This window comes from Rhinoderma darwinii, chromosome 3, assembly GCF_050947455.1.
Source record: "Rhinoderma darwinii isolate aRhiDar2 chromosome 3, aRhiDar2.hap1, whole genome shotgun sequence".
NCBI lineage: Eukaryota > Metazoa > Chordata > Amphibia > Anura > Rhinodermatidae > Rhinoderma > Rhinoderma darwinii.
The window spans coordinates 104,679,223-104,695,990 of NC_134689.1; the positions used below are offsets into that span (position 1 = coordinate 104,679,223).

At 42.9% G+C, this 16,768-nt stretch overlaps 1 protein-coding gene across 3 annotated transcripts in view; it reads right to left on the bottom strand.

The window, feature by feature from the left end:
- Positions 1 to 15,491, bottom strand: part of RBM27 (RNA binding motif protein 27) — a 116,453-nt gene extending 100,962 nt beyond the window's left edge. For 2 of the 3 annotated variants that reach the window (XM_075856530.1, XM_075856529.1), the window contains exon 1: positions 15,147 to 15,491. In XM_075856530.1, the coding sequence (XP_075712645.1) occupies positions 15,147 to 15,205 (59 nt within the window). In that variant the 5' untranslated portion in view covers positions 15,206 to 15,491. The remainder of the gene's footprint in view (positions 1 to 15,146) is intronic. The other variant, XM_075856528.1, reaches the window with a different exon arrangement.
- Between the last annotated feature and the right edge of the window lie 1,277 nt (positions 15,492 to 16,768).

Sequence of the window (16,768 nt, forward strand, 5' to 3'; positions counted from 1 at the left end):
CTGAAGGGTTAAAAAACTTTATAACTGCTGTTTTGAATACTTTGAGGGGTCTAGTTTTTAAAATGGGGTGTTTTATCAGGGTTTCTAATACATAGGCCCCACAAAGCCACTTCAGAACTCAAGAGGTACCTTAAAAAAAAGGCTTTTGAAATTTTCTTAAAAATATGAGAAATTGCTGTTTATGTTCTAAGCCTTGTAACGTCCAAGAAAAATAAAAGAATGTTCAAAAAACGATGCCAATCTAAAGTAGACATATGGGAAATGTGAACTAGTAACTATTTTGGGAGGTATAACCGTCTGTTTTAGAAGCAGATGCATTTAAATTCTGAAAAATGCAATTTTTTCAAAATTTTCTCTAAATTTTGCAATTTTTCACCAATAAACACTGAATATATCGACCAAATTTTACCACGAACATGAAGCCCAATGTGTCACGAGAAAACAATCTCAGAATCGCTTGGGTAGGTTTAAGCATTCCGACGTTATTACCACATAAAGTGAAATATGTCAGATTTGAAAAATGGGCTCTGAGCCTTAAGGCCAAAACTAGGCTGCGTTCTTAAGGGGTTAAGGAGGCTTGGTCACTAGATTATAAGTGGCCTATATTGTACATGATGTGATCGGCGCTGTAATGTAGATTACAGCAGTGTTTTTTTATTTAGAAAAACGATCATTTTTGACGGAGTTATGACCTATATTAGCTTTATGCTAATGACTTTCTTAATGGACAACTGGGTGTGTTTTACTATATGACCAAGTGGGCGTTGTACAGAGGAGTGTATGACGCTGACCAATCAGCGTCATACACTTCTCTCCATTCATTTATACTGCACATAGCGACATAGCTATATCGCTATGTGCAGCCACATAAACACACTATAACGCTACTCATGTGTCCGGACAATGAATATACATTACCTCCAGCCAGGACGTGCTGTGTATTCAGACTCCTGTCCCTTCTGTGATTTACAGCACAGCGAGATCTCGCTGTAAATGACAGTTTACAGCGTAATCTCGCGAGACTACGCCTGCTATGCTGTAAATTACAGAGAAGTGGTCAGGATTCTGAATACACATCCCGTCCTGGCTGGAGGTAATGTATATTCATTGTCATGACACTTAAGTAACGTTACAGTATGTTTATGTGGCTGCACATAGCGATATCGCTATGTGCAGTGTAAATGAATGGAGAAAAGTGTATGACGCTGATTGGTCAGCGTCATACACTCCTTTGTACAACGCCCACTTGGTCATATAGTAAGACACGCCCAGTTGTCCATTGAGAAACTCATCAGCATAAAGCTAATATAGGTCATAACTCTGTCAAAAATTATCATTTTTCTAAATAAAAAACACTGCAGTAATCTACATTACACCGCCGATCACATCATGTACAATATAGGTCACTTATAATCTGGTGACAGAGCCTCTTTAAAGAGGCTCTGTCACCAGATTTTGCAACCCCTATCTGCTATTGCAGCAGATAGGCGCTGCAATGTAGATTACAGTAACGTTTTTATTTTTTAAAAACGAGCATTTTTGGCCAAGTTATGACCATTTTTGTAGTTATGCAAATGAGGCTTGCAAAAATCCAAGTGGGTGTGTTTAAAAGTAAAAGTCCAAGTGGGCGTGTATTAGGTGCGTACATCGGGGCGTTTTTAATACTTTTACTAGCTGGGCGCTGTGAAGAGAAGTAACATCCTCTTCTCTTCAGAACGCCCAGCTTCTGACAGTGCAGACCTGTGACGTCACTCACAGGTCCTGCATCGTGACGGCCACATCGGCACCAGAGGCTACAGTTCATTCTGCAGCAGCATCAGCGTTTGCAGGTAAGATCGACTTACCTGCAAACGCTGATGCTGCTGCAGAATCAACTGTAGCCTCTGGTGCCGATGTGGCCGTCACGATGCAGGACCTGTGAGTGACGTCACAGATCTGCACTGTCACAAGCTGGGCGTTCTGAAGAGAAGAGGATGTTACTTCTCATCAGAGCGCCCAGCTAGTGAAAGTATTAAAAACGCCCCGATGTACGCACATAATACACGCCCACTTGGACTTTTGCAAGCCTCATTTGCATAATTACAAAAATGGTCATAACTTGGCCAAAAATGCTCGTTTTTTAAAAATAAAAACGTTACTGTAATCTACATTGCAGCGCCTATCTGCTGCAATAGCAGATAGGGGTTGCAAAATCTGGTGACAGAGCCTCTTTAAGTGAACTTTATTTTACGGGTCGGTACAAATACCAAAGAAGTATAGTTTGCTTTACATTTTAGTACTTTTGCTGAAAAAATATATACTTTGTGGAGGAGTCATTTTTGTGTAACCACATTCAGAGATCCATAACCTTTATATTATTCTTTTGACGTTTCTATATATGGACTTGTTTTGTTCAGAATTAGGGCTCATTCACACGAACGTGTATCTCGTCCGTGTGATGGTCGTTAAAACAACGGCCGTCACAAGGACCCACGTATTTCAATAGGGCCGTTCTCACGACTGTCGAAACAAGGGTCGTATGAACGACCCCATTGAAGTACAGGAGTCCGTGTGATGGCCGTTGTTTTAACGGCCGTCACGTGGACTACATATACGCTTGTATGAATGAGCCCTAAGAAATAAACCGCAGCACAATCGGTACGTATACGAGCAGGATTACATGGACTGATGATCGGCAAACAAGCACACTTTCAAAACGATCATTCTCAGGCAAAGTTTTATGCCCAGGGATCAGCAAACAATCTAGCAAATACTCAATGATGATCACCTGATCGAGAGATTATTTCAGGCCAAATAATGATCGTTAGTCAGCAGTGCATTCCCCAATGTAAACAGGGGGATGTGCTGCCGACAAAAGATAAACTGCATAGGGACATATAATTGTATTCACGATCTTTCGTCCTTATACTCGGGATCATTGCTCCATATAAATGAAGCAAAAAAGTGTGACGAGTGACATGTTATCGCCGATCGGTGCTAGATATCTGGCCATACTAAATGACATACTTAAAGGAACAGTGTCATCACAAATTATTTTTTTATATGTTAAAGATGTTAGTGCTTTATTAAAAACGTTTATATTCATTTGTGTGTTTGTGTTTTACTTTTTCTTATTTTTACACTTTTTCTTCCCTATGGGGGCTGCCATTTTTTTTCCATTTCTGTCTGTGTCGATTAACGACACATACAGACATGGAATACGGCAGCCACAGTCCCATAGGGACTGCGAACGGCTCCCGTCCCATTGACTTCCGTGTACGGCGTCTGTGTGGTAACTGCGCATGCGCCGCTCCCACACAGTCCAATTCGAAATTGGCGCCGTCCGGCGCCATTTTCCTGTGGACCGGAAGTCGCGGCCGGACAGTAATATTACTACTTCCGGTCGCGGCTTCCGGATTTGTGCACTTGGACCAGCGGCAGCAAACGGAGCGGACGGGCCGGAGGGAGCCGCGGCGGCAGGAGCAGGTAAGAGTTTTCAATGTATGTTCGTGTTTGTGTGTGTTTACTACTGTATGTAAACCTACTACACTGTGTGTTAGCTCAAAAAATGGCGACACACAGTGTAGGAGGTTACACCGTTCAAACCCCTCGTTTATCCCGGCACTAGCCAGGATAAAGGAGGGGGGGATGCTGAGAGCTCACTAGAGCGAGGGCTTTTAACCCAATGCTGCAATTTTGCGAATAGCTCCATCTAGTGACCAAAAATGGGTAGTATTATAAATTTAGAATTAATTTATAATATTTCCTGACGCGTGAAAAAAATAAAAAAAATTTGAACAATGTTTAATCACCCACACACTAAATGTTTAATTAAAAAAAAAACAAACATGTTTTTCTGGCAACACAATGCCTTTAACCCCTTAACGCTCCAGGACATACTATTATGTCATGGTAAGTGCATCGTTCGCGCTCCATGACATAATAGTATGTCATGGAGTAAACACGGCGCCGTTCGCGCGGGGCGCGTGCATGAGCTGTGATAGCCTGCTGTCGGAAACAGCAGCTATCACAGCTCAATGTGCAGGGACGGATCGCGGTGGTCCCCGCAGATTTAACCCCTCAGAAGCCGCGTTCAATAGCGATCGCGGCTTCTTAGGGGTTAATCCGCCATCGCCGGCCTGCTACACGATAGCGGCCGGCGATGGTGACTATGGCAACCGGACACCAAAAAAATGGCGTCCGGCTATGCCATAGACGGAAGCCTAGTGGGTCCTGACAGAGTCAGGACCCACTATGCTTGCTGTCAGTGAGTAGCTGACAGTTCTAATACACTGCACTACGCATGTAGTGCAGTGTACTAGAATAGCGATCAGGGCCTCCTGCCCTCAAGTCCCCTAATGGCACAAAGTAAAAAAGTTAAAAAAAAGTTGTGTAAAAATAAGAAAATAAAAGTTTTAAAAGTAATAAAAGTAAAAATCCCGTTTTTTCCCTTATCACTCATTTATTATTAATAAAAATATATAAACAAACAAATAAACTATACATAATTGGTATCGCCGCGTCCGTAACGGCCTGAACTACAAAATTATTTCGTTATTTATCCCGCGCGGTGAACGCCGTAAAAAAATATAAATAATAAACCGCACCCCAATCACAATTGTTTGGTCACTTGACCACCTAAAAAATGGAATAAAAAGAGATCAAAAAGTCGCATGTACCGAAAAATGGTACTGATCGAAACTACAGTTCGTTCCGCAAAAAATAAGTCCTCGCACGGCTTTTTTGAAGGAAAAATAAAAACTTTATGGCTCTTAGAATAAGGTAACACAAAAAGTAAATGATTTATTACAACAAGTATTTTATTGTGCAAACGCCATAAGACATAAAAAACCTATAAACATCTGGTACCGCCGTAATCGTATCGCCCCGCAGAATGAAGTGAATGTGTCATTTATAGCGCACGGTGAACGCTGTAAAAAAAATAGAACAAAAAAACAATAGTAGAATTGCGGTTTTTTAGTCACCGCGCCACATAAAAATAGAATAAAAACTGATCAAAAAGTCGCATGCATGACATGAAAACTGCAATGGATTCCTCAAGGGGTCTAGTTTCCAAATTGGGGTCACTTTTGGGGGTTTTCCACTGTTTTGGCACCACAAGACCTCTTCAAACCGGACATGGTGCCTAATAAAAAAGAGGCCTCAAAATCCACTAGGTGCTCCTTTGCTTCGGAGGCCGGTGCTTCAGTCCATTACCGGCCCGAGGGCCACGTGTGGGATATTTCTCTAAACTGCAGAATCTGGGCAATACGTATTAAGTTGCGTTTCTCTGATAAATCCTTTTGTGTTATAAAAAAAAAAATGGTATAAAGAGGATTTTCTGACAAAAAAAAAAAAGTAAATTTCACCTCTACTTTGCTCTAAATGTCTGTGAAACACCTAAAGGGTTCATAAACTTTCTAAATGCTGTTGTGAATACTTTGAGGGGTCTAGTTTCTAAAATGGGGTGTTTGATAGGGGTTTCTAATATATGGGCCCCTCAAAGCAACTTCAGAACTGAACTGGAACCTAAAAAAAGAAATAAATGAGGCAATACTTCGCTTCTCACATTATACTGATAATGAGCCGTGCCCACCCCGAGATGACCCCAGTTTTGACCGTTTGTATAAACGGAGACCCCTATTAGACCGTTCCAGTGCCTGGTTTTCCCAAGCATACACCCCCGAGAAGTGTATTTCTATTGATGAGTCCCTGGTACATTTTAATGGAAGGGTTCAATTCCGCCAGTACCTGCCGGGTAAGAGGGCAAGGTATGGCGTGAAGATGTATAAGCTGTGCGAGAGTGCATCAGGGTATACCTACAGGTTTAGGATATATGAAGGAAAGGCCACCCCCAAACCAGACTGCATCCTGGACTACAATAGGTACATGGGAGGGATGGACTTGTCAGATCAAATCCTGAAGCCCTACAGCGCCATGCGGTGTGGTATAAGTAGCTGGCCGGGCACATCATACAGATGGCTTTGTACAATAAGTCGATGTGCAGGCCAGAGGGGAACTTTCCTGGAATTTCAAGATCTAATCTTTAGGGACCAGGAAGGGGGGGCACCCAGTACTTCTGGAAGCGAGGCCACACGCATCGTACCAGGGCAACACTTTCCAAGAGAAGTTCCCCAAACTGGTGGAAAGGGAAAGAGTCAAAAGAGGTGCAGAGTCTGCTATAAGAGGGGGATAAGGAAGAACACAATATACCAATGTGACACGTGTCCCGAAAAACCAGGGCTCTGTATAAAAGATTGTTTTAAAATGTATCATACAACCCTTGATTTTTAATTTACCCTGATGCACTCCGCACAGCTTACCCCCCTCATCTTTCCCTTCTGAGCCCTGCCGTATGCCCAGGCAGCTGATAACAGCCACATGTAGGGTATTGCCGTACCCAGTTTAACTCACATTACAATTTAAGGGGTGTATATCTCCGGTGGCGCATGCTGGGCACACTATATCGGACACTGACATGCCATATATATATATATAAAATTGCAAATCTCACACTGCACCATCTGCTGCGCATTATCTTTTACACAGTACCTGTGGCGTCAAAATGCTCACTACACCTCTAGATGAATGTCTTAAGGGGTGTCGTTTTTAAAATGGGGTCACTTCTCGGGGGTTTCAACTGTACTGGTACCTCTGGGGCTTCTGCATACATGACTTAGAAACCAGAAAAGCTCCAGTAGGCCAAATGGTGGTGCTTTCCTTCTGAGCCCTCCCATGGGCCCAAACGGCAGTTTATCACAACAAATGGGGTATTGCGGCACTAAGGACAAATTGGGCAACAAAATGGGGTATGTTGTTCCTTGTGAAAATAAGAAATTTTGATCAAAAATTACATCTTATTGGAAAAAATATCATTCTTTTCATTTCACAGCCCAATTCAAATAGGTGCTGTGAAAAAACTGTGCGGTCAAAATAACAAAAACCATAAATGAATTCCTTGAGGGGTGTAATTTCCAAAATGGGGTCACTTCTGGTGGGTTTCCATTGTTTTGATACCTCAACACCTCTTCAAACCTGGCATGCTGCCTAAAATATATTCTAATAAAAAAAAGGACTCAAAATGCACTAGGTGCTTCTTTGCTTCTAGGGCTTGTGTTTTAGTCCACGAGCGCACTAGAGCCACATGTGGGACATTTCTAAAAACTGCAGTATCTGGACAATACATATTTAGTAGTGTTTCTCTGGTAAAACCTTCTCTGTTACAGAAAATTTTTTAATAAATTTAAAATTCAGCAGAAAAAATGAAATTTGCAAATTTCATTTCCACTTTGCTTTAATTCCAGTGAAATGCCTGAAGGGTTAAAAAACTTTCTATATACTGTTTTGAATACTTTGAGGGGTCTAGTTTTTAAAATGGGGTGTTTATGGGGGTTTCTAATACATAGGCCCCTCAAATCCACTTCAGAACTGAAGAGGTACCTTAAAAAAAAGGCTTTTGAAATTTTCTTAAGAATATGAGAAATTGCTGTTTATGTTCTAAGCCTTGTAACGTCCAAGAAAAATAAAATAATGTTCAAAAAACGATGCCAATCTAAAGTAGACATATGGGAAATGTGAACTAGTAACTATTTTGGGTGGTATAACCGTCTGTTTTTCAAGCAGATGCATTTAAATTCTGAAAAATGCTATTTTTTGTAAATTTTCTCTAAATTTTGCAATTTTTCACAAATAAAGACTGAATATATCGACCAAATTTTACCACGAACATGAAGCCCAAAGTGTCACGAGAAAACAATCTCAAAATCGCTTGGATAGGTTTAAGCATTCCGACGTTATTACCACATAAAGTGAAATATGTCAGATTTGAAAAATGGGCTCTGAGCCTTAAGGCCCAAACTAGGCTGCGTCCTTAAGGGGTTAAAGAGGCTCTGTCACCAGATTCTCAAATCCCTATCTCCTATTGCATGTGATCGGCGCTGCAATGTAGAGAACAGTAAAGTTTTTGTTTTTTTTAAAAACGTTCATTTTTGGCCAAGTTATGAGCTATTTTATATATATGCAAATGAGCTTTGAAATGGACAACTGGGCGTTTTTTTTTCGTTATGTCCAACTGGGCGTGTATTGTGTTTTTAACTGGGCGTGTTTACGTGTATGACACTGACCAATCAGTGACCAGTCAGCGTCATACACTCATCTCCATTGATTTACACAGCAGCGATGTGCAGCCACATAAACAGAGATTAACGTTAATCAAGTGTCCCGATAATGAATACACATGAAATCCAGCCTGGACGTCATGTGTATTCAGAATCCTGACACTTCTGATTCTTTTCTCTGAGATTCCCGCAAGCCACTCGTAATCTCGCGAGATTACGGAGGTAAACGAGATTTCGTTTCCCTTGCTGGAAATCTCAGAGAAAAGATTCAGAAGTGTCAGCATTCTGAATACACATGACGTCCAGGCTGGATGATCATGTGTATTCATTATCAGGACACTTGATTAACGTTAATCTCTGTTTATGTGGCTGCACATCGCTGCGGTGTAAATCAATGGAGATGAGTGTATGATGCTGACTGTTCACTGATTGGTCAGCGTCACACACGTAAACACGCCCAGTTAAAAACAGTACACGCCCAGTTGGACAGAACGAAAAAAAAAACGCCCAATTGTCCATTTCAAACCTCATTTGCATAAATATAAAATAGCTCATAACTTGGCCAAAAATGAACGTTTTAAAAAAACAAAAAACGTTACTGTTATCTACATTGCAGCGCCGATCACATGCAATAGGAAACAGGGGTTTGAGAATCTGGTGACAGAGCCTCTTTAAAGACTATGTACACCTTTGATATAGTTTTTTTTATTTTTATATAAAAAAAACTGTGCATCAGTGTGATTGGTGCAACATACCAAATATAATTTTATTAAAAATTATTTTTACTTTGAGATACAGCTGCTTTGTATACACAGACCAACTGTATCTTGCACCAAAACCTGTATCCGCCAGGTCAGCGGCACTGACTGGTTCAGTGACAGCGGGTCCTATGTGTCTGACAAGCAGGATCGAGCTGTTACCCATCACACCTAAGTTCATAACTTAGATGGACGTGATCAATTACAGGTGGACCCTGCATGTCAGAGACACACAGGATCCGCTGACAGTGCCGCTGACCTGACAGTTTTAAGTATTCACGAACGATACAGCTGCTCTGTATACAGAATACAAACAGCCGCATCTCAAAAATTTAACATTTTTAATAAAATGTATTTAGGAAGTCGCACCAGTCACACGACTGCACAATTTAATAATAAAAAATAAAATTAAAAAAAAGGCGATATCAAAGGTGTACATAGCCTTTAAGGCCATGTCTCCATTTCTTCACTATATAAAAACAGCACCAAAAGGTTTGTGCTGTGGTCCCTTTTGTTATAGGGATGAAGGAAGACCTCCAAGACGATATCATGGTCCAGGGTGGAGAAAATCTGCACAATGGCAGATTCTGCAAGTATCAGGGTACGTTCACACGCAGTGACCAGAAACGGCTGAAAATACGGCGCTGTTTTCAGACGAAAACAGCTCCTGATTTTCAGACGTTTTATTAAAAACAACTCACATTTTTTGTGGCGTTTTCTATGGCCGTTTTTGGAGCCGTTTTTCAATGGAGTCAATGAAAAATGCCTCCAAAAACGTCCCAAGAAATGACCTGCACTTCTTTTTACGTACTGTATTTTGACAGCGACGCGTAAAATAAAGGCTCGTGGGAACAGAACATCGTAATCCCCATTGCAAGAAATGGGCAGATGTTTGTAGGCGTATTAGGGGCATTTTTTTCAGGCGTAAAACGCCCGAATTACGTCTGAAACCACTGCGTGTGAACATACCCTCAGGTCTAGTTCACTTTTTTGAGGCAGAAAAATAAAAATCTGCCTCAATATTCCTTCTTGATTATGAGTCAAATTTTAAACTGCCAGCATTATTTTGACTTTTTTCGGCATTTTTTTGACGGCGGCTGTTGAATCTAACGCAGGGACCGCAGCAAAAAATACGCTCAGAAACAAGTGCGGGAGGTTTTTTCAGCCTATTGATTTTAATGGGAAGTCAGAGGCAAAACAAAAACGCTGCTTTGTTTTTTCCACCCACAGTCAGAAGCCACCCAGAGAATTTTTTTTTTTATTATTAAACTCTTCTGCCTCCCATTAAAATAAACGGGGGCGATTTGGCCCGTTTCTTGGCACTACTTCCGACATGGTTTCAGTGTCCAAATCAGCGCCAAAAAGATCTGTGTGAACTGTTCCTTAAAAAGGGATATTCCGCACAGAAACATTTATAGAATATCCACAGATATACAATAAACGTGCTAGATGTGGATCCCAGCTCTAGGATCCACACCAATCTCCTGAACAGGGGTCACGTGACCCCCGTCCCGCTTAATGTATCCAGGCGAAGAGTGAATTTAGAGGGGACGACATGTGCGTAGCTCTCAAACAAAATCATTGTATAAAGTCAGGCCCTCTGAACACGTAGTGGATTTGCTGCAGATTCTCGGTCTGGATTTATCCCATGCTGCTGAATATTTTCCGCACAGAAAATCAGAAAACACTGCAAATTTTAAAATGTTATTGGCTGTGGCAGCCACTGAGACGACATGAGGTCAGCAAAACAGGGAACAAATAGGGGAGCAGCGAGGAGAGTACGTTGTGGTTTTTCTTTTTTTTACTGGAAATGGGGATTTTCATTATTTTGCTACTTCCGATATTTGATGCAGATTCGCAGCTTTTCCGCAGCAAAAATAGCAACAGTTGGTATTTGTTGCAGATTTTACTTGAACTCAATGGTGAACAAATTATTCCACAGCCTATTGTTTCCGGTAAAATGATGGACACCATGATGGGCTGACAGAGCCCATTAAAGTTAAAGGATATCGTCGGCCACCGGCATTGTCCGTTGTGCAGCAGAACCATGGCTTCCGTTATTGCCTTGTTCTGCTCCTGTGACGGAGCACGGGCCGCAAAATCAAACAAACAGGACATGTCCGATTTCTTGCAAGTCATTTCATACAGCACTTACCCCTAAATATACGGGAAGGTGACCAAGGGGCATAGAAATTAATTTATCCGTATTTGTATCCACAATTACGGATAAAAATTACGGTCATGTGCATGTGGCCTATGTCTGTACCAACTGTAATCAATAGTCTAATTTACTGACACCAAATTAGTGAATAAGCTTTATTAACCTAAAACTCGTTCAAACATAAATTCTCAAATTTGCAGGTTTCCTGTTACCAAAGTGTAGTGCATTGTGGGATAACAGATAACTGCAGAACGGACTCAAATGGTTTTCAATGGCAGCCCGCAGAATTTGTAAAGCAGCTGTAAAAATGATTGGAGAAAAAAAATAAAAATGTACCGTAATTGTTAAAAAATATTTTTTTTTTTAACAAAACAACGAACCCCATGATTTGGGAAGTACTGCATCTTTATTTGCAAATTTAAAAACATTTCTCTTGTGCTCCTTTTGGGAGCTTTCAAACAGTGTTTCTCATGGCCAAAACGCTGCGGACAGATGTTTGTTGGGAATCTATAGTAAAATATGAAAAAAGTTAACAAACCCAGCGCTTGTGGCATTTTAGTGGTGTTTTGGGCTTAGGCCTCGTGCACACCTGCGTCAGTGTTTCCATTGTTCTGCTCTGTCAAAGCAGAACGCAGGTGTGAACACAGCCTTAGAAAGTAATGGAAGCATCGGATCCGTCGCATAACGGACACCATTAGAGCCCCGACAAAACCCATTGACTTTAATGGGTCCTGCCGGTTATCCGTCATTGCTCCGCAAAAAGCGCAGCATGCTGCGCTATTGTTTCCGGTATTTTCGGACGTATCTGTGACGGAGCCGCCAACACATATGTGAACGAGGCCTGAAATCCTCAAATGGTACCAGCCGACTCTTCTTCAGCTCTACGCACCCCACACATGGGCTGAAAATGCTATGAATCTGAGCACGAAAAATCCCCAACAGATAAAATCTCATCCACATGCTACAAAACATTTTTCGAACAGATATCAGAGCATGCGGGGGACTGTCAAAACATAAGCATGCTCAATGTTACTGATGTTCACAGCAAATTATAGATAGGGTGAAATCCACTGCAAAATTTGCACAGAACACATGCAGGTTTTGCTGTGGAAAACGCTGTAAATAAAACCTGCAGCAAATCTGATATGTGTGCGGGTACCCTATGGAGAAGTGCAGATGGGTCAGATTTGATGCGGAAAACTGTACAGCGATTCCAACCCAGATCCGCAGGGAATTCAGGTCGAAAGAGACAGTTTTGCTGCCGCAATGAAAATTTTAAAAAAAAACACTCACTTTTCCTGGCTCTCCCATAACAATGCGCCCTTGCTTCCATTGTCAGGTCTTTGTTGAACCGGCCTACTGGGATGATGATGATTATGATGATGGTCACATGGGACAAAACATCATCCCAGGAGGGCGGTTGAACAGAGACCAATAGGAGGAGAAGGAATGCGTCGCTACAGGAACGCCAGGGAAGGAGAGTAGGTTTTGTTTGTTTTTTAAGTGGAAATAGGTTGGTTTTTTTTCCTAGTTGCGATTTTCCTGCACAAATAAAAACTATTCTGGAGCGCAAATAAAAAAAACTAAAAAAAAAAAAAAAACAGCACTTGCGCCAGATTTTCCTTATTGAACTCAATGAGGAAAATATGAAACAAATGCGCAATCGTGCCCCAGAATAAATTCACAGGTCAATTTCTGCAGCGTCTGGATAAGATTTCTTAAATCTCATCCACTTTGCTGCTATTGTAATAAATGCTGCAGATTTTCCGGCCGCAGATCCAGACAGACAATCTGCAGCAATTATGCTATGTGTGAACATTCCCTACCATTGCAGCTTCCAAAACATGCAGAGATGGCATGACCCGCTGCTTGTTTTTGCTTATCTCACATGCGCATACATTAAATCGGTTGTCCGCTTAATAGCCCCTTGAAATACAGGTCCAAGAGCCCCGCACAACTTAGTACCAACTGAAATCAATAGGCTCCATGGACGAGCTGCCTCCTACAGTTTTGCTGTGCCGCAGCTTTGTCCTAAGGCCTTATTCACACCAACGTGTCAGTTTTGCGCGCGTATGTCATCCGTATGTCATGCGTTTTGTACGTCAGCAAAATAAACTGAAGTAGGTGGTTTTCTTTTTCTCATTTTTTTAGCAACGGTTGCGTGAATCACGCACAGCACGCGGATGTGTGTCTGATTTTCACGCACCCATTGACCTCACTGGGTGCGTGATGCGCAAAAATCGCACAAGTATAGGACATGCAGTAAGTTTCACGCAGCGGACAGACGCTGCACGAAAAATACTGAATGTCTGAATGGCCCCATTAACTTGCATAGGTCCGTGTGACGTACGTTATTTTCACGCGCGTAACACAGACGTGAAATGCGCTCGTGTGAATTAGGCCTAAGGTTCAGTTCACACTGTTTTTTGGCGCTGATTTTGACGTGGAAAACGTGTCGGAATCAGCGCCAAAAATAGCAAAACGGCCAAAATCACCCTGCATTGATTTCAATGGGTGGCAGAGGCTTTTTTTTCCCAGGCGGCTTCTGGATGATCGTGGGAGGAAAAAAAAACAAAAAAAAACACACAGCATTTTCTTTCTCGTTTCTCGCTTGGAGTGTTTTTTGCCCGCCGTCCTTGTATTAGATTCAATGGCCGCATGCAAAAGACGCTGCGAACAGCGTGGAAGAAAAAAGTCTGGCGGTACAAAATCTGGCTCGAAATTTTGAAAGGTTTTCACCTCTATACATCCATAAGTCCTAAAAGCCAAAAAAACACATCCCATTGATTTCAAAGGGAGGCAGAGGCTTCTTTTTTTCTGTAGCGGCTTTTACCAGCTCACGGGGAAAAAAAGCAGCATATTCTTTTCTGCTGCGGTTCCGCCAATGAAATCAATGGGAGGCAGAGAAAGCGCCATTCGCTGGGTTTTTGCCCGTGGCCCGCAATATGTCCACGGGTGGAAAATGCAGCGAAAAACACCACAAAAACCGCAGCAAGAAAGTGAAGGCAGGTCAAAATCCGCCTCAAAATTCCTGAAGGTATTTTGAGGCAGATTTTTTTTTTTTTCTGCCTGCAAAATCTTAGACGTGAACTAGGCCTAAAGACTTCGTTCACTCAGTTCCTTGGCGCGGATTTTGAATCAGCACAAAGAAACACACCCCAAATCCTCCTCCATTGGTTTCAATCGGAGGCAGAGGGATTATTTTTCACCGGGCGGTCTTTGACAGCTCGCAGGAAAAAAAAAAAAAATTATCAGCATGCCCATTTTTGGAGCAGTTTTCGCATCTGAACCTCTGAAATCGATGGGAGACAGAAAAAAAAACAAAAAAAACGTGTCAAAAACATCAAAATATGCTTGTATTTCAAAATTTGACTCAAAATCAAAATCCTGAAGGAATTTTGAGGCAGATTATTTCTCCTCCGTGTGAACTAGGCCTAACAAGGAATATGTACAGAGGGAGTGAAGAAAAGCTATACGCCCATCATTTCAGAGACAAACCGGGGGACAGATATCAAAACTGATGCAAAGAAAAAAGTAGTCGCCCATGGCAACCAACCAGGTCTTTGCTTTCATTTTCCAAAAGCCCTCTGAAAAATGAGAGGTGGAATCTGATTGGTTGCCATGGGTAACTACTTCCCTTTTCCACCAGTTTTGATACATCTCCATACCTGTTGACAGACGATACATTACATCCTGACATCTATGTCATGACATTGCATCCCATGTCACCATTTAGCTCTAGTCTCACTCCCACCACATGTGGTCTAGATTTGTAACATATTACATGGAGGAAATTTGTAAAAGTGGAAGAGTTTCTATTAGCAACCACATTACAGTTGTCTTTTGTAAGGAGCTCTGCTGTAAATGATAGCAGCAATCTTTATGCTGGCAGATATATTATTTTACGGTGGCCCCTTCTAGCAGTGCTATCAGATCGTGTGGCTCAAAACAAATAAAAAAGCTCGTGCCCCCTCATCTACAGTAACAGCAGCGTACCCCTCTGACTCCAAGGTGCAGCCCCTCACCTGTCACCCTCTCTGGGTACAAGGCCATGCATGCAGTCACCGCCCCCTCCCCCAGACTTGTTGCCACAAGGCCCAGTCTCCACGTACAGTTAGCTGCTACACTTACATTGGCTCCAGTAACTTGGCCAGCCACGTCTTGAAGGCCTCCACATTCTCTATCAGCATGTCGGCGGCTGAGGCAGGCCTGGGGGGAGTGGGGGGACCACTATCGTGCCAGCACCGCGATCCCAGAGCTCATCCTCGTCTCCACAGTCGTACCGCCTGAACCTGACTCCTCTACCACACACGTCCAGGAAAAGCTTCCCGCCCGTCAGTCAATCTCCGCACTAAACCTACACCAATTACCGGCTCAACTCCCGTCCCAAGCACGGCACAACTTAGGCAGGCATTAGGGCCTACGATAGGACCGGAAGACGGACAGCCCCTCACATCCAATCAAGATGCTGGACGTGACGTACATTAACCAATAGACCATTGCAGGGCGGAGCTACACGTTCTCGGGCATTAATGGGAGGAGCCGCGGCAGAAGTGCTTGTAGTACCGCATGGTGACTGGAGCACAGCAGTAGTGCAGCGCTGGTGGCTGTTTCCTATAGTTACTGCTGTAGTAACTGGCAGCGCTGCTGACTGACAATATATATACAACAGTGTATAGTCAATGAGATGAATAGTAGTGATCAGATACGAGGGGCCTGTGACAAAGAAGGGCCATTCATTCTTAAAGGGGTTTCTAATAACATATTCCCTTGAAGCTCCCCAATTCTCGTTGGTCTCATTAAAGGTGCAGACCATGGGTAGATTTCATGGGCTCCTGTCTGGTAGTTTTAACCCCTTGAACCGCCACCATGCTGTAATACATGACCTGACAATATTTCCAAATGTATGTTTTTTTTTAGATGCAGCAACATCTTTAAAATTGGCACTATACACAAGGGGGAGCTGTGTGGCACTATACACAAGGGGGAGCTGTGTGGCACTATACACAAGGGGGAGCTGCGTGGCACTACACACAAGGGGGAGCTGTGTGGCACTATACACAAGGGGGGCTGTGTAGCACTATACACAAGGGGGAGCGGTGTGGCACTATATACATGGGGGAGCTGTGTGGCACTATACACAAGGTGGAGCTGTGGCACTATACACAAGGGGGAGCTGTGTGGCACTACACACAAGGGGGAGCTGTGTGGCACTATACACAAGGGGGGCTGTGTAGCACTATACACAAGGGGGAGCTGTGTGGCACTATATACATGGGGGAGCTGTGGCACTATACACAAGGTGGAACTGTGTGGCACTATACACAAGGGGAGCTGTGTGGCACTATACACAAGGGGGAGCTGTGTGGCACTATACACAAGGGGGAGCTGTGTGGCACTATACATAAAGGGGGGCTGTGTGGCACTATACACAAGGGGGAGCTGTGTGGCACTATACATAAAGGGGGCTGTGTGGCACTATACACAAGGGGGAGCTGTGTGGCACTATACACAAAGGGGAGCTGTGTGGCACTAAACACAAGGGGGAGCTGTGTGCCACTATACACAAGGGGGAGCTGTGTGCCACTATACACAAGGGGGGGCTGTGTGGCACTATGGGACTGTGTGGCACTATACACAAGGGGGACTGTGTAGCACTATACACAAGGGGGAGCTGTGTGGCACTATGCACAAGGGGGAGCTGTGTGGCACTATGCACAAGGGGGAGCTGTGTGCCACTATACACAAGGGGG